The following is an 18396-nucleotide window of genomic DNA, read 5'->3' on the forward strand; positions in this document are numbered from 1 at the left end:
ACATTTTCTGCATGACACAATTGCTGTTCTATCCTCTAAATACTTACTCTGCTTCGTAAGTCTCATTGAAAAGCTATACTTTTTATTTATTTATTTGTAAGTTATGGGAGGCCTACGGCCTCCAGAGTAACTTGCTCTCTTAAAGGGCCACACTCCACTGTCGTAACCCCTTAAGGACACATGACATGTGTGACATGTCATGATTCCCTTTTATGCCAGAAGTTTGGTCCTTAAAGGGTTAAAGGGCCACTTTCCCACCTTGTCGTTTAATTGCTATCCCCCTCTATGCCGTTCTTGCTGTGTTTTGATACCCCACCTCCCCTAGATTGTAAGCTCATTTGATCAGGGTCCTCATCAACCCATTGTTCCCGTGACATTTTGTAATTGTCTTATTTATTGTTAAATTGCTCCCTTTATAACATAATATTGTGAAGCGCTGCGGAATATGTTGGTGCCATATAAATGCCAATAATAATAATCATTATTATTATTGGCATTTCTGTAATTCTTATAATGTGTGGTATTTTCCCATTCTCAGACAGTTTCCAGTTATATACATCTATTATCAAGCCAGTTTATTATTATTTTATACAGTTATCATTTTTCCAGCTCTAGAGAGAGAGTCAGTTAAACACAATCATGGGGACCCGCGGTGCATTCTGGTCCGTGTAGTGCGCTAGGTGCCTGTCCCCATGGTAACCTGGCCGCGCCCGTGGCTGAGCGGACTCCAGCTCCCGTGATGCCGCGCGCGCCGTGTCCATAGTAACGCAGAGTGTACAGAGCTGGGCAGGAGGCAGCCATGGGTCAGGATTACTACTCGGTGCTGGAAATCACTCGCAGTGCGGGGGACCCACACATTAAAAAGGCGTAAGTATCGGGGATCCCTATCCAGGAGGGCAGGGACACCCCCCAAAACATCCTGGGGCCAAGGTGAGCACCCCAAGGCTTCCAATAACCCCATCCACCATACTGCCAGTGTCTCTAACCCTGGCTGGCCGAGCATCATGAGAGTGGGAGTCATAACATCATGAGAGTGGGAGTCATAACAGATAAGATGTCTGAGGTGCCAGAGCTTTGTAATATTGTAAGCCATGCCCTGTCCCCCCTGGGCTCAAATGCCAGGGCATCATTGGAGGTGGGAGGGGGGGCAAGGGGGCTCTTCTTATCGATATTTTAAATATGTAAAAAATATTTAATAAATTCTAGTATAAAAATAAAGCACGTCATGCCGCCCTTAGAGAGAGAGCGCTCTAATACCTGTTAAAAAAAAACCTTTATTGTAAACTGCAAAATTAAAAGACCCTAGCGTTAAGTCTCCCCAATGATTGCGTTTTTTATATTGTCCAACTATTTATATTTTAACCCTTTAAGGACCAAACTTCTGGAATAAAAGGGAATCATGTCATGTGTCCTTAAGGGGTTAAAGGGATTAATTTGAACACAACAGAAGTTGCTTTTTTTGTGAGCAATGCATATCCGTATAATGACATCGTGTAAGGATAACATCTTACATTTAGGTTCACTGGGACATAGAATCAATCTCTAGAAGACCTGACGAAGGGTTTAATTGTTTCGGGGGATCTGACTGTTACTAGGCCAGACTTTGTATTGTACAAAGTTATCAGGGCTGCAACAGTATCACATATAATTCACGGCACCTGGTTTATTTTAATCTTTATATTATTTGAACCTAATTTTGCGCATTACATGGTCTGGCTTGGTAAATTAAACCATTTCATCAGGTACTCTAGAAATTAATTCTATGTCACAGAATTACTCATATAACCTAAATGTAAAATTTTAGCCTTTCGTTAGACTGCTCACAAAAAGGTAACTTGTAATGTGTTCTCATTAATGCCTTTAAAATATAAATAGTTTGATAATATAAAAAATGCAATCATTGGGGAAAATGAAGGTCTAGGGTTCTTAAAAAGACAATACAATATACACAGAACAATACAACAATGTAAATAGGGCCTTGCCCCTGAGCTTAGATCTAGCCACTGAAGCTCTTTTATGCAAAGTACTTGGCTAAATATCCGGTGAGCTTACAGTCTAGACCAGTGATGGCGAACATTTTTGAGCCCGAGTGCCCAAACCGCAATACAAACCAACTTTTTTCCTCAAAGTGCCAACACAGCAATTAAACACGACAATTATATACACTGACACTCAGTAGGCCACGCAGTAGCTGCAGATACTATATCTGCAGCTATTGCAGGTCAAGATTTCATGTGCCACCAAGGAAAATATGCAAAACAAATTATATACGTATTTTCTTTGAAGGTAGATCTATTTTTTTTCTTCTTTTTTTATTGTGTTCATTTAAAGGAGCATTTTAGCATTTGGAATAGAATTCTGAATACCTATGCAGAATTGCTATAGTATCACGGTCTCTATCTATTCCTACTTGTGTGCACTGGAAAATAATAAAGGTAAATTTACTCACCTTTTCTCCAGCTCTGCCACGTGCGCCCCCTCGATTGATTTCACATTCTGTCTGGGTATAAGTAACATTTCCTGCTCTCCTATTTGCAGGGTTCGAAGGGGTGGCTTTGGAGAGCAGAGCATGGACTTAGCGACTGTAGGCACTGTAACAACCTCAATTGCATTAAGTTGTAATAGTGAATATAGTGTTCCATTAAATGAGAACTAAAACATTAGAAATACAAACCTATAATCCTAACACTTTAGTGTTTCTGTCCCTATCTAGACAGATATCTGCAGCAAAAAAATATTCTTAAAAGCTTTTTATTTACCTAGCCTCTTGGTGCCGCTTACCTCTCCTCCTGCGGCATTATTGAGGAGGCAGTAACGCAGTGGCTGCAGTAGGAAGTGCCTCTAGTGGCTGTCAGGAAGATAGTCACTCGAGGCGTGTTTAACCCGGCAATGTAAACATTAGTGTTTCTCCAAAAATACCGTGTTTTACATTACAGGGTTAAGCCTACAGGACCACTGCATTGAGGTGATCTGGGTGGTCCTTTATCCTCTCTCCTCACCTCACTATTCCTCCATTCTCCATAATTCCTATAACCCAACCCCAGTCAGATACACACAGACAGTGTAATGTTGCCATATGCAGGTTAGGTTTCAGTGTTTTTACACACCAAATCCAGCCTGGCACATGTATGTCTTAACGTGGATTGGTATTTTACCTCCAGTTCTTTATAGGATGGCATAAGCATTGCAAAGTCCACCACAGCTGGAGTGCCAAATGTTAAGCATCGCTTCCTTCGTGAAATACATCAAATGAAAGCATATCATTATCTATTATTGAGTCACTGTAATTCATTTTCATGATAGTCACTCAACTGGTGAACTGGCAAGGAAAGCATTGGGTCAGTAGACATTTGTTCCAGTCACTTATTATTGCCTAAACTTGGCAAATCCCAGATTCGTGAGTAAACCAATGATGAAAATGTGCATTTTTTAAAGTGTTAGTGACCCTCTTTTGAAACTGACATTTATTTATACTGTGATGCATTTGGTGTATTTTCAGATACCGGAAATTAGCGTTGAAGTACCATCCACTAAAAAATAAAGAACCATCAGCACCGCACCGATTTAGGCAGATTGCCGAGGCCTATGATGTGCTGAGTGACCGTAAGTAATAATGTTATTTTATAGGAATTACATTACACAATTACACAGCATTAAAATTCTGAAAGAGTGAGCGGGACACTAGACACCCCTCATCATCTCAATAAATGAATATGGTGGCAGGGTTAGGATTCTGTTATCAATATTATGTAATACCATAAAGGAGTGCACGGACCACGGCTCAAGAAACAAAATAAAAGATCCAGCACAATCCTCAAAGTCATACTTTATTATGGTACCAAGATAATAGGCAATGTTTCAGCCTAACCTCGCCTTTACCAAACCTAGTGAACAGCTAGACTGAAGTGTGTGTGTATACAGATGACATCCCTGTAAATACCAAAAGCTAGTACAAATTCAGGGATAGTCAGTTTCCTGTTTAGGCGGCATCCCTAGACCTGACAACAACAGATACATCATCATAAGCATACATTTTATTCTCAACAATATCCTGGGAGGCAATCAACAGGGAAGCCAGGTTGACGTCTTTACCTTCCAGGATATCCCTTTTTATATGCTCAGGTATCATATGAGCCGGCCTAACTTCCTGGTCATCCAGGGTGATGGCTGGAGCAACTAATGGCAAGTCAGCTGGTGCTTGTGAAGCAGCAGCGGGTGGCCCTGCTAGAGTAAGGGCCGTGGTGACCGACTCAAGTTTCTCCAGCCTGGAGTTGACCTTGCTCATGGACGCCATGAGTGAGGATAACATGGCATGTATATTTCCTGGGTTGGACTGGCTAGGTCCTTCCCCGGCATCCATGTTATTTGTAGATGTGCGTAGCAGTTTGAAAAGTTCTGCTTTCCTTGCTGTAGCGGGTTAGAGATACGTGGGATCGTCCAGGATCTGATCGATGCTGGACTGGCTAGCTCTCCTCCTTGTGTGGGAGTGACAGCTCTAGCCGGGGTGCTAGGCAGGGAGAAATCCTCTACCCCTTCCTGAGACATACTATAAACAGAACAATTAATTAGTATAGGAAACCACCAAATTGTACTGGCAGGCTAGCTAGGCCGGATGTCGAAAACATTATACTTGTTTGGTGACAGATGAGGCCCTGCTAATTGCCAAGCGGCTTGAGAGGCTCTATCTATGCGTTGGCGCAAGGGGTTATTGAGGCCACTCGTCGTAGTGGCAGGAGTTTTAGGCCTCTCGGTGACTGTAAGACAGAAAACAGGGGAAGGGAGTGACAGGTGAGGCCCTCTCTATGCAACATGCGAGGCGGCTAGCTAAGGTGTGGCCCGATGGGTGTTTGCCTCTGAAACGTTTGAGGCGGGGTGTTGGCCTCGCGGGACCACTAACTGATGGCGATTGCCAAGAAGGGGTAAATACCTATTGGGATGCCTGTGACCCTATTGCCAGCACTCTAACCTAGGGGGATGAAATGAAATGTATGGTAGAAATACCATATGAGCAGGTGTACGTACCTGGTAGTATGACAAATTCACAGGAAAAACCCGTGTGGAGCAAATATATATAAGCTTGACAGCCTGAAATGGGTAAAAGAAAGTAGTATGATAAGTGTGGATTGTTGGAAAGAAAACAGACTTATAGCCTGTAGCAGCAATGTTTTAAGGTTTGCTTGCGTATGATTGCAAATAAAATGTTGATACTATGCAATAGATATGTGTTACTCAGAAATGTTGGCATGGCTTTAATAAGATATCTGAGGGAGGCCGTGGCCTATGTACCAACAACATATGTGTTATATAATAATGGTGTGTATGGGGAACATAAAATGTAAGTTTTATATATATATATATATATGTATATTACTGTGCAGGAAACGTATGATTGGTTGGATCAGTACGTGTGATTCAACCCGAGTATGCATGAAAAGGAATTAAATCCTTATGTGTCATGGTTAACAACAAAGAAATGAGGCCTGTAACGTAGGCTGATTTAATTGTAATGAAATGGATAAATTAAAAAAAAAAAAAACTCCAGTAAGCGTGGGAGTCCAATGGTCTATACAGAAATGTTAGCTGGTTTCATACCCTTGATGTAATAAGTGATACCTTAAAAATAGCATGAAAATGGTCTGTCTATTTAACCAAGCAACTTTTTAACCAAATGTAAATACATGAAATGATGAAATGTAACTCACGAAAAAGATCTATGTGAATACATAGCAGAATAACCGAATCTTAGTATGAAGGGAAACAGAAGTTAGCATGAATAGCTTAGCCATATGCATTTTAATGCGAACAGCAATCGTGCATAGAATATACTATGAATAAGTGCCGACCAGAAAACACAAACCGAAATGACAATCGTTTAAATGAAGCAAGGGAAAAACAGTTTGTACGAATTGATTGCTTCTCTAATACGCATAATTTAGCCAAACAATTTGTAAGAAATTAAGCCGCGCAAAAGGCTTTGAAATGCGACTGTGCAGAGAAAACCGTAAAGCGAGGACCTGTGCTGTACCGTGCGCCGTGGGAACCGATCCTGGCGTGACAGGTAGGTCTGACTTACGGTTTAGGATTCCCTGGGACGCGATCTACGACGAAGACCCGGGTAAGAAGCTGGACGGACGGAAAAGGCCTGCAAGAGGATTCCTGGACACAGCTTGCTGCAGAAAAAACTTTAAAAAATTAAAATATTACCACTATAAAATACTTGTGAGAATCAAATGTATCATAATTTTTTTTTTATAAAATGCTATTGATCTCAAAATCAATATTGAGACCCAAGGGTGATAAGGTGCGCAATTCAAATATCCATTTTACCTCTTGGGTACTCCATTTTTTTGGGAGATCTCCTCCTCTCCAGTGGGATTCGATTTTCTCTATAGCGTAAAAATTTAAAAATGTGAGATCTGAATCATGTTTCTCTATAAAATGTTTTGATACACTGTGGTTTGTGAATCCTTTTTGAATATTCCTAACATGTTCACCTATTTGCCACTTAAAGTTTGAATTAGTCCGAACTATCACATAGCTTAGTCCTTTCCATAATGTCTCGACACTGTTTGTACCACAATGCTGTATACTATGTGATGGGACATTTTGTGTGATTCGACTGTGTTCCCTGTATCATCGTGAATCTGTACTACCTTTCTCCATGATGTCTTGCAAAAATTCTTGGGGGAAAAAATCAATGTGAATAGTATAATATTGTGTATTAGATTATATTTTTCCAATGTAGAATGTTTTAAGATAGATGTGATATATGTATAATTATTCTGCACTTTGTTCTCTCCAGCGATATATAATGCACTTTATTTTTACACTTATATGCACATTGTTTGGGGCACTATGCACTTTATTAACTGTGTTCACTTTAAATGACAAGCATTTATTGATCAATAGGCGGTTAACTTGTATTTATGTCAATCACAATTTGTTATGGTGTTACTCCATGCCTTATCCAGTTGTGCCTCCAGAAATATATGCCCCTCAGTCTAACTGTTTGCTAGGTTTGATAAAGGACAGGTTAGGCTGAAACGTTGCCAAGATTTTTTTATTTTTTTTTATTGTTTCTTTAAAATTCTGTTAAACATTCTTAATAAGTACTAGTAATGCTTATAAAATGTACTTTTAAGCCTACGTGTTAAATAAAAAAAAGTTTCTGCGTGCCATTGCACTCTATGGGATTTTTTTTCAGTAACACGTGAATGCTTCTGGTCCAGATTAAAAATACATCTATAATAATTAACAATAATTGAATTTACACATATTGGATTTCTGCAAAAAGCAGGTGAATTTATTTTGCTATTTGACTATTTGACTTTTTATTTAATACACATGCAGATTGCAAATTCAGACTGCATTCAGATGTTACGAATAACCCCGGACTACACTTAGCAATTCCATTTTATATTCACTAAACTCTGACTGGTGAATATAACATTTAATTGCAAAATGTAGTCCACGGTACTTGGTTTGAAAACATACTTCAGCTTAGCTATAGTCGATTTTTGGTTCACTGCAACCCATAGTTTAGTGGATAAACCTCCTAAAACAAAATTTACTAGAATCGTCCTCTCACAGGTCTCGCTCCAGTGATTCTGCCCATCACAGTATATTTTATAACGCTCCTTGGTACTCAACTGATTGGTTTGTGCTGGCAATATTATGACACTCACAGACAAAAACATTTTTTAAATTTTTTTTTTATCAGTCAGGAAAAAAGCAACGTATGATAAGTTTGGAGAAGAAGGTCTGAAAGGTGGAATCCCCTCTGGATTTGGTGGTGAAGAAGCATGGATCACCGGATACGTTTACCATGGGGACGCAGAAAAAACATTCAAAGAGTTCTTTGGAGGAGATAATCCGTTTGCAGGTGAGATGAGAGACAGGAACAATTTATTCACAATTATCCTAATTCTCGCAGCATCTTAATAAAGGGTTACTCCAACCAGGTTACTCACGCCGGGATGGTCTGCCACCCCAAATTAAAAAGAAAAAGGCTAAAACATCTCCTTGACTGATGACACCCGCCTTGCTGTAGTGGTAGCAAGGTCGAGGAGGGCAGAGGTGGCATGCCGAGGATTGTGCCGCCATTTGTTGTCTGGTGCTAAAATGCTAAACATGCCAGCATCAGATGCAAATTTTGCACCATGACCACTTCAAATCAATTACTTTAACCACTCTGTAACTGAAACCATGTGATTGTCTAAAGTCCCCTTCAATGTGTCATGTGTCAAATCAATGCATTGATTACATAATACTTGCTAAAATATGCAGCACACACATATATAAGATTCCATCATTGATATATACTGAAACATTTAATATACATAACTAAATCATACAACATGCAATCCACTCAACTTACATATAAGACATATAGCAACACCAAAACACGCAGAGTGAATATAGTAAAACATGCACCATTTCTATTCATAGATCTAAATTCCATCAGGAAATGTTCGGTAAATTTGAAACTAATTGTCCTGCGATAGGATTTTGCCGCATTCTTTTTACAGCTTGAACTCTTAAATCAAAGATGACAGCCAGCATTTTACTCGCCTAGTCATTGCTTCGTTTCTAGATGCAGGGTGCCGGAGAAAGACAAAACGACACTATCTAGTAAAACGTGGTTCACTGTCCAAATGTTGATGTACTGTGCTGCATATTAAAAACATGGGTTACAGCTCCCCCAATGTTTTGCTTGCCTGAAATCTGACAAAGCATCATGGGAGTTGTCGTTCAGTAACACCCATAGATCTGTTTGTTTGGCCACCCCATTGTGACGTCAAGTGACATCATTATTTTATTATAATTATTGCATACTGAAGGTTTTGCGTTTTTGTTTTATTTTTATTTCTAAAGATTTTTTCACACAAGATGGTGCTGAGGTGAACACAGGATTTGGCGGGCTGCGCGGGCGAGGGGTGAAAAAACAAGACCCCCCGGTCGAAAGGGATCTCTACTTGTCTCTGGAGGATTTGTACTTTGGTTGCACCAAGAAGATCAAAATCTCTCGTAGGGTAAGCGGAACATTGATTATCTGATTATCATATATCGACAGCCAATACTGTCCCTGTCTAACTGTAGGAGTACGTGGCATGTGTGGACTGAGGACTGTTTCTTATTATTGTATACTGCCAGAAACCCAGTGAACTATACATATATATATATATATAATGTCACATGTCCTAAATAAAAGTTCAGTGCAACTTCAAAGGACATAGATATACATTTTGGCCTCCTTGTAACTCTTCAATGCGTGTTAAGAAGGCACCCCACATGTGTTCTTCATGTTAGGGTTTGTTAGTAAATTACGGTAAACTTAAACTCAGTTACAAAACTCAAGATAAATAAGCGAAGATGTGGCTATGACCACGTTGGACCAATATAAGCCCTAATTGTGACCGGATACCTGATGATGTCTTGTTTCAGCTGACTCTATATTTACTAAGGTCTCCAGCATTGATGGTGGCACTGCAGGAAAGTGTCAATTTTCAGGAATTTAAAGATAATTTGTAAATTCTAGGCCAAAAGAGCCAAATTGATAACATTGCAGACTCATATTTTTTATAATTCAGCTGATTTAGCCAAAGTTTGAAGTTTATTCTGTATTCCACACAATTCACATTTGAATGATTAAACCTGATTGTGCCAGAGGAGGAACCAAACCGTATTTACCATATTTACTATCGGATCATAGTTATCAGGGTTTTAGGAGCATATTTAAAACTGTCTGATTAGAGATATCTTTGCCAGAAGCTCAAGGAAGTAAGGTGAGAGGTCAGTGTAGGACCCACCTAGGGAGGTCTGCCTTAAAGTTGGCAGGTGGGCATTCCCTCCAACGGCCATTGGAGTAAATAAATATACATAGGGATTTAGGAGAGAGCGCAGGTAACTTTTTCTTTGGTTTTTACTTTAAGTATTGGGCTGATGTGTACTGTGGTCGTTGCTGCCGCCCAGGAGTGATGGGAGTGAGCGCAGGACTTGTCTTTTTGTATATTTAAAACTGTGCTTAGAAGTATGCGTGGCACAGGCGTTTATGCACTAAACATATCATTTTAATTAGTTGAAAACCTGATTTTAAAATCCAGGTCAAAATACTGCAAAATCTCCGGCTTAGCTATAATCACAGATTGGGTGTTTTAGTCTGAATTTTGTATTTTTGGTATTCAGTTCAGCGCCATTCACTGTTTACTGAATAACATCTAATGCAAATTAGTTCATTTCATGTAAATCAAAGAATTCTTAAAACAAGTAGCATTTTGGCCTCCAAAGACTGACAGTTCTAACATGCAAGTGAGCAATTCTCCTGCCCTCCTGTAACAATTCTCCGGCCCTCATGTATGGGGCGCTTCAAACTCCTGGCGTCCTAACACTTTGGGTTTACTGACAGGTAATGAATGAAGATGGACATACATCAAGCATCCGTGACAAGATCCTGTCGATCGATGTACATCCTGGCTGGAGTCAGGGTACCAGAATAATGTTTCCGAATGAAGGGGACCAGGTGAGAAATGAAATAAATGATAAATATCTCATATATGAAAAGCTTGTTGTTGTATTCAAAGAATAATGCAAAGGTTTTACGTTCCATCAGAGAATGCAAGGTATTTGACATTACATTTCTATTTTCCATTAACTGGGGGAGCTATTTTTACAACCCACACTTTCTGCCACTTGTACGATGTAACCAGAAAGTTATCTGATGCCCTTCATTAACCAAGTTAGGTCCCCAGATCTACCATGTTTCCTTATAGTGATGGGCAGTATAGTGATATCTTGTGATATTCACATTCCATAAGAAGGATTTAGTGGATTTATTCATCAATCCGTTTTTTGGGGGGATGCTGTGACGTGGGTCACCAAGGCAGGCCCAGGGGTGTGTGACAAAATGAATTTTGCTGCATTGCTGTAAAGAGTCAATTCATTGTCTAATATAGCAATTCTGAAAGTGTTAGAATAGCTTTATAAATAAATGTATTATTGGTTTTCCAAATCTAAATCCGTACATTATTCATTATCAAATAGTTACATATAAAATGTGAACTTACATATATGGACATACAGTGTGAAGATAGGTACATAACCTGAATTACTTTTGAGCAGTGTGACGGGGCAAGGTCGTAAAGTGAGGGGAAAGGAGACTATTTTCTACTCAACTCAGATCGTTTCAGGGTCTCAACTCCCTTTCTGGTGTTGCTCCCAAGATCTTTAACCAATTGTCCCAAATACAGTATTTTTCTCGATTGATACAGAAATTAAAACAATTTCCTGTTCCATCGTACGCTGGAATTTAACACACTCTTTAATTTGTGGCCATGATTCAACCTTAGAAGTTTTTTTTTAAATTTGTGGCAATAGAGCTTTTAAAAGCCATTAAGATGTGAATCGAAAACCATCTTTTACTTTTCGGTAGAGATAGTAATTGCAGATGTAATATTGCCATCTCTACCGTCCACACCCAATGCAATCCCAGATATTTATTGATGAATTTAAAAAGTGTTTCCCAACCGGATTTAACTAAATGGCATCCCCACCGTATGTAATCCATCAGCTATATCAGCACCACATCTCCGGCAGAAACACGTGTTGGAATAATTTGTGCAGATGGTGACAGTAACACTTTAATGTATGGACCTCACATTTCACAGGGCCCCAATATCATTCCGGCTGACATCGTTTTCATTGTGAAGGAGAAGCCTCACCTGCGGTTTATGAGAGAGGGGGATGATTTAATTTACACAGCGTGCATCGATTTGGGAAAGGTAAATGTTTCCTCTACTTTATAATGTATAGACTGAGCATCATGGGAAATGAGGCTGGGTTTCGCCAATTCGCGTTCATTCGTGAAACTTAAAGGTATTGGAAACCAGGTTGGAAGCTGCACTTAACAGATTTCCAGAGAACATCCACTTCATCCTTTTGTTGACAATTCTGAGCCAGCTTTTTCAGTGACTCAGTACCATGTGAGTGGGACCAATTTGGTTTTTTAAAAATATTGGTGTTTTACTGTATTACCCTATTGTCTTCTTTATGTTTTTTACAGATTTAGAATGTACAACGTGTGGTAAAAATGTTATATTGTTACGTTTGTGTGCTCTCACTAATATATTGATTACTATTTGCACTTTATTTGTGTGTTTGGGGTAAACACATAGCTGATAGTAGTACCAACATTTTAATATCCGTGACTAGACTTTGAATTTATTGTGTATTAATCATGGGAAATGTAGTCCGGGCATTGCTAGATACATTGGAAATGGCTTTTTCTTTTTTTCCATTCATATCGTTATCCTGGGGTTAACTATAGGATAGGATTGGTCCCCCCACTCCCCTGATTGCAGCTGTAGTCAAGAGTCAAGTATAAAATATAACTAAGCAATTCATTAAACTAAAACAGAAAGGTACATTTTCTGCAGTGAGCTCTGCCAGAACACAACCTGACTGAGTTAGTCATTCCGCTCATTTAGTTTTCTATGACAGTACTGTATGGGGCGAGCAAGGTCGTGACATCACTTACAGCTGTGCAGGGTAACACTGCAGACTAGTAGGTAAGGACAGAAAGGGTGAGATAATGGACCTAAACTAACTGATAATAAAAAACGTCCACCTAGCTCACACACTGCATTGAGTGTGTGGGTTCCTTTAATGCCCCATCATGATTTATTTCAAGTGAATGCCACGCCAAGAACGCTTGGGTATGTGTGCTTGTTGAACGCAATTCAAATTGGGACCCAGAGCAGGGGATTGTGGGATTAGCACAGCTGGCTGTGTATTCTGTCATTTTATTCTCTTTCATAAGGAAGTGAGAGACCAGGAGAAGAGCTTAGCTTAAAACTATAAGCATATTATTATAAAGGTTTTATGCGTTTATGTTTTTTTCATAGAATATGATCATTGCTAATTTTCACCAGACACCTAGTACCATATAAACAATTGCACCAAACACTCTAAAATGCATGAACGATGTCTGTAATGTTAAACACAAACTAACAAAAACAAACAAAACACTTAATAGAGTCAAAATATTGTTTTATATGCAGATATACACTGGAAATGGTGCAACGTTTTCACATTTAAACTTCTGAATGACATCATTTTTTTTTTTTTTTTTTTTTTTTATTAAAGCGTCACTGTCACCCCCATATTAAAAAATAGTATTTCATAAAGATAGAATTTTTATGAAATATTCATATTCACTGTGTTGGAATGTCACTGAAAGAGAGATACTGAGACAAACTCTCTGTATTTCTCCTCAGCTTGACTTTTCTTGACACAAGTCAGAGGGAATTGGCTGTGTCTGAGGAGGATCCCACGGTCTCGCGGGATCTCCCACAAACCTCAATGCTGTACTCTTGCGCATGCTTCAGCGCCAGGAGTTGAAGAGGAGCAGCACGACCAAGATGACGTCATCAGCGATGGACAGGTTATAGCATGTGATCTCCTATTCCTGTCCCCCTTCCCCAGCCAACGGACCACCAGCTGCAATGTCACCTTTGGGGAACTTTGCGAATTCGGCAAAAACAGTGAAAGTGACGCTTTAAAAAGAATCTTACTATGTCAAACTATCAAGGCTGTGCAACTACTTCTATGCTGTTTGCATCCAGACCAGCAGAGGGTGCCAACGCTTTCAACATCTGTGAGCAATGTATTTTAATATGAGCTTTCTAATTGGCTGTATTTATTGTATTCCAGGCTCTGATTGGCTGTACTGTGGAGATAGAAACATTAGATGAGCGGACGCTGAATATCCCCATTAACGATATAGTTCAGTAAGTAACAGATGCACACTTTACCTCTGCCCTTTAATACGGTATACTTGCGTTACTATTCTAGGTGGGTTTTGCGTTTGAAAAAATAAATGTCTGCAGTTGCGCTCATTGATATTTGTTCACCAATGTAAGACAACTGCAAACAGCAATCTTGATTTCTATTCGACCTCACATGAAGCTTTATCTGAGAGCAGGCCTGACATTAAAATTACTGCTGTATTCCATCATGTACCCATTGTACAGCGCTATGAAATTTCGCTGGCACTATATTAATAATAAAATAATAATAAGCATTACTATTTAATGAGGTTTTATGCCCTAATACCAGAACTCCACAGCAATAAAATTCACGTTAATGTGGACTGTGCATGATTGTATCACAGAGCTCCACTGCAATAAAACTTACTAGTGTGTTTTGTGCGTGAGTATATCAGAGCTCCGCAGCAATAGACCTCACACTACTGTGGACTGTGCGTGAGGTTATCAAAGAGCTCCACTGCAATAACACTCACTATTGTGCCCTGTGCATGAGGTTATCACAGAGCTCCATAGCAATAAAACTTACAATGAGCATTGTGCAAAAGTGTATCTCAGAGCTCCACGGCAATAAAACTCCCTAAATTCTGTGTGTGAGCGTATCAGTCCGCAAAGAGACTTCCAGAGGCTTACATTGTAAGATAGACTGAAAAAAGACCAAGTACATTAAGTCCACCTCTATTAGTGGTGTTGATCCAAAACAAGGTAAAAAACACAATTTTAAGGGATTTTCTATTTCATCCAAAATAAGAAAAATCCTTCTTAGTCCTCAGGGTGACAGAAGTTACCTATCCCTTATATTTTCTTATTGTGCTCTGTCCTTCAATAGTTATACTACAGGTGCCTAATGAAGTACCCCAAAATATTCCCATTAGCAAATATCTGAGGGTAACAGTCTTCCTTGATGCCAGGAGTGGACACAGTGTATTAAATCTACCTGTATCTACCTTGAAGCTACAATTTTACTAAATCATTTTGCTACTTTGTTCAAGTCCAACGCCGTTATTGTTGTTGGGGCATATCCATCCCAGTACCCAGAGATATTGACTAAAGTGAGCAAAGTCAATTCCAAAGATAGAAATACCCATACTGGAACAATTCTCTTGGTTAGCTTTACTTTCAGATTGGCTACTCTGACCTTAAATCTTAAATGCACTTTTAATTCTCTCTGTAGTAAAGTGAGTGAGCTGGAGAGTTGCTCAGTTTGGTTAATAGTTTGCAGTTATTTGGTTTAAGATTAGTAGTTCCTTTATCTATTCTCAACAAATCCCACTTTGTTGAATAAGCACCAAGTAGACTGTCCACCTGCCTGAAACATATTCCTAGCACAGAACATGAAAAGACGTTCCCAAATGACGAGAGATGGATACTTTTAGAATTGGGGGTTATACACATCGAATACGTCCAAGTGATATTCTGTTATATTCAAAGCACCATATCCCATCTTTTTCTTTGGCAGTCCAAAGTACAGCAAGGTGGTCCCAGGAGAAGGCATGCGACTTTCCAAGGACTACAACCAGAAAGGAGACCTCATCATCCAGTTTGATATCCAATTCCCAGAGCACCTCACTCCTCTGAAGAAACAGATGCTTCGTAAGGCGCTTCTATCATGAGATCTATGTCACCGTGATAATGATTATGATTTCTATGTTAAAACAAAAATATATACATATATCTTTTATATGACTTTGCCAAACTGCTTACAGTCATCAACATGCACTATATTTCTATACACACAGACACGTGCCTTTGGAGCCTCACACTTTTTTTCCTCCTCCCCCCACCCCATCCCATATAAATTTGGGGATAATTCTTTTTTTTTTTTTCATGTGCTGCAGAATGTTGTTAAGGTAAGTACATCAGGTGTTCATATTGTTATCTGCCTGGGTGCAGGGAAACTTTGGGCCAAGTACAAACACTTCCCAAGGGTTTTTTTTTTTTTTTAAATGGACTTTCTTCTAAAGGCTTGATGAAAGTCCAGCCTTATAGGATCCAGAGTTTCATTATTTACATTTACTGCAAATATATATATACACACACACACACATACCAAGGACCTCCCTTACTGGTCTGGCTGTAATCATGTAATTCTGTTCCAGAGATCCTGCAGGTGGCGTGGCTGGTGTATGTACAAACAGCAAGTTGAAACCAGCTTTAGCCTTCATATACAGAAGCCTGGACTTTTCTCTTAGCCAGACGCACTGACCAATAGGGGGAGCACTACTGTCCACGTCACTCGCTGCCCTGAATGATTCATGGGGCATAGCAGGCTGTGACTATTACTAGATTTGTACATTAATACCTTTCAACTGGTGTGAATCAAATTCCTCTTAATCTACAGCTGAATGAACCAATCCCAGAATGATTGATTTGTTTGTAGCAGCTGAAATGCATTAATGCACAGCTAGAAAAAGAACAGTATAAAATGACGGATATGGGAGTTTCTGGGAGGATAAAATCATTGTTTAAATATCTAACTTCATAACTGTCATTCAACAACGTGGATTCAAAGTTCACCCTATGTTCACACATTGTAAAAATTATGCATCTGACCCTCATACACACGTTCATAGACAAACATCTCTTCCTCCCCTTTTTTTACCCCTACATTTTTTTCCCCACCGCCACACAGCCAGAGTATTCCCGGAACGTGATTTAATTTGAGGCATCACAACTAAAGAAACTGATAACTTGCCATGGTCTCACCATCCTCACAGATCAGAAGACAAATCACAGCTTGCAGCCTGGTGAAGAGACCTCCCATTTATGGTCCCAAACGGCCAATAGCCTGAAACTGGAGAAGTTGCGATGGGACCCCCATAGGATATCTGCAATAACCAGACGCACTGACCAATAGGGCTTACTGCTTAGACAAGGCGGGGGGAGGGATGGGGGGACACACATGACTCCCAATAATCCATATACCACACCTCACATCTACCTGGCCACCCACCAATACCATAGTGCACTACTCTGACACTGGAAGTACCAGTCACATATCTGGACATGGTGGGGAGGAGGGGACATCACTCCTAATGGCTGAAATCGACAAAACATAAGTGGGAGGGATTGGCCACTGAATCAATACACACATGCCAAACCCACGGGATGCATTTGGTACTCTAGACCAGTGTTTCCCAACCCAGTCCTCAAGGCACACCTACCAGTCCAGGATTTAAGGATTACCGAGTTTTGTCTAAGGTTTTTTTTCTAAAAACACCTTAGACAAAACTGGGTAATCCTTAAATCCTGGACTGGTAGGTGTGCCTTGAGGACTGGGTTGGGAAACACTGCTCTAGACTACAGGAGTGGACTAAGACATATGCATACCAGGCTGAAATATCCAGATTTCTGGTAGTTTCTTGGGGAAAGGCGTCCATCATACACCCGCAAACAGGGACCTGCACGTTCTCACAACAAAACCACACTCTTCTACACCCATATGCTGTGCATCTACTTTTACGGTGAGACCTGAGTATCTCGCTCTCTTTACTCATTTGGAGATCTGCGTTACTCGATTTACCAGATGTTCACTCATATTTGAAACCTGCATTTTCTGTTTATTGAAGAATTTTCCAAATTCTGATATTTACAAAAAACGCCAACCTTAATACAGCTTCTTGAATTGTTGCTGAATCAGTTCTTATAGCCAATATGTGGCTTTTGATTCTCTACATTTTTAGTGAATTACCCGCAATGGTTTATTTTATTGAAGACTTGTAGGGAACTTAAGGGGCACTCCACTGCCCACATGCAAAATATAATCACTATTTAATAGGGGTACAAAAAAAAAAAGCTAAAAACATCTGATTACACTTTTTCTCCCATTGGAGGAATCTAAAAACAGCAGATCTCTTGGCTGCTTCCTTTGTGGTCCTTTCTTCTACCCTGCCCAGACTGTTGCTGTACAATCACATTTTCCAATGCAGCTCAATGAGAAGCCTTTGCAAGGCAGACAATTGCTGCCCTTCGAGCCAACCAAACCAGGAAGTGACAGGACCAGTTGTCTTCGAAAAGTGTTGCAAGTAAGATTTAGAAGAGCAATTTTCTATTGAAATCTTCAATTTTAGCAACATGTCAAAGAGGACACTTCACATGGTGCTTTAAGGGTCTGGAGTAGCCTTTAACCCCTTAAGGACACATGACATGTGTGACATGTCATGATTCCCTTTTATTCCAGGTTTGGTCCTTAAGGGGTTAAAGGAGTGAGACTGGTGGCCTGGCATGTTATATGTAATTTGGCACTACCAGCCAGCATGCCAACCCAGCACTCCACTTGTTCTAAAGTATGATTACATGTGCCCAAGTACTTTGGCAGTAAAGTTCCCCATCTACACTGACCTTACAGTGGAAAGTCTCCTGTAGTTAGAGTCCTTCATCAAAACACCAAGGGTTGAGTCAGTGAAATGTTAATTTATAGGAAGCTAGCCCCCAGCATCAGTCTCTAGGGTGAGTCACCACAATCCAACGTTATCACTTCCCCTGCCTTGACTCAAAGCAAAACCAGACCATTAACAGAAATTAGCAGTTCTGTTACAAGCACATGTGAGGTGACTGAAAACTACACTCCAGGTTT

At 39.8% G+C, this 18396-nt stretch overlaps 1 protein-coding gene across 1 annotated transcript; it reads left to right on the forward strand.

The window, feature by feature from the left end:
- The first annotated feature begins 781 nt into the window (after nt 1-781).
- DNAJB13 (DnaJ heat shock protein family (Hsp40) member B13) lies at nt 782-15527 on the forward strand. Its single transcript, XM_063444975.1, has 8 exons — nt 782-867; nt 3500-3603; nt 7721-7882; nt 8875-9032; nt 10406-10519; nt 11664-11777; nt 13708-13784; nt 15280-15527. Exons 1-8 carry the CDS (start codon nt 800-802, stop codon nt 15431-15433), a joined length of 951 nt encoding a protein of 316 aa, XP_063301045.1. The 5' UTR covers nt 782-799; the 3' UTR covers nt 15434-15527.
- The last annotated feature ends 2869 nt before the right edge of the window (nt 15528-18396 follow it).

This window comes from Pelobates fuscus, chromosome 1 (genome assembly GCF_036172605.1).
Source record: "Pelobates fuscus isolate aPelFus1 chromosome 1, aPelFus1.pri, whole genome shotgun sequence".
Classification (NCBI taxonomy): Eukaryota; Metazoa; Chordata; class Amphibia; order Anura; family Pelobatidae; genus Pelobates; species Pelobates fuscus.

What these genes read in the sequence shown, in the direction of transcription:
- DNAJB13 (XM_063444975.1), top strand. Translation starts at nt 800, where the DNA reads ATGGGTCAGGATTACTACTCGGTGCTGGAAATCACTCGCAGTGCGGGG. An exon ending in AGGAGATAATCCGTTTGCAG is followed by an intron (nt 7,883 to 8,874) that starts GTGAGATGAGAG and finishes TTATTTCTAAAG; the next exon opens with ATTTTTTCACACAAGATGGT. An exon ending in CCCATTAACGATATAGTTCA is followed by an intron (nt 13,785 to 15,279) that starts GTAAGTAACAGA and finishes TTTCTTTGGCAG; the next exon opens with TCCAAAGTACAGCAAGGTGG.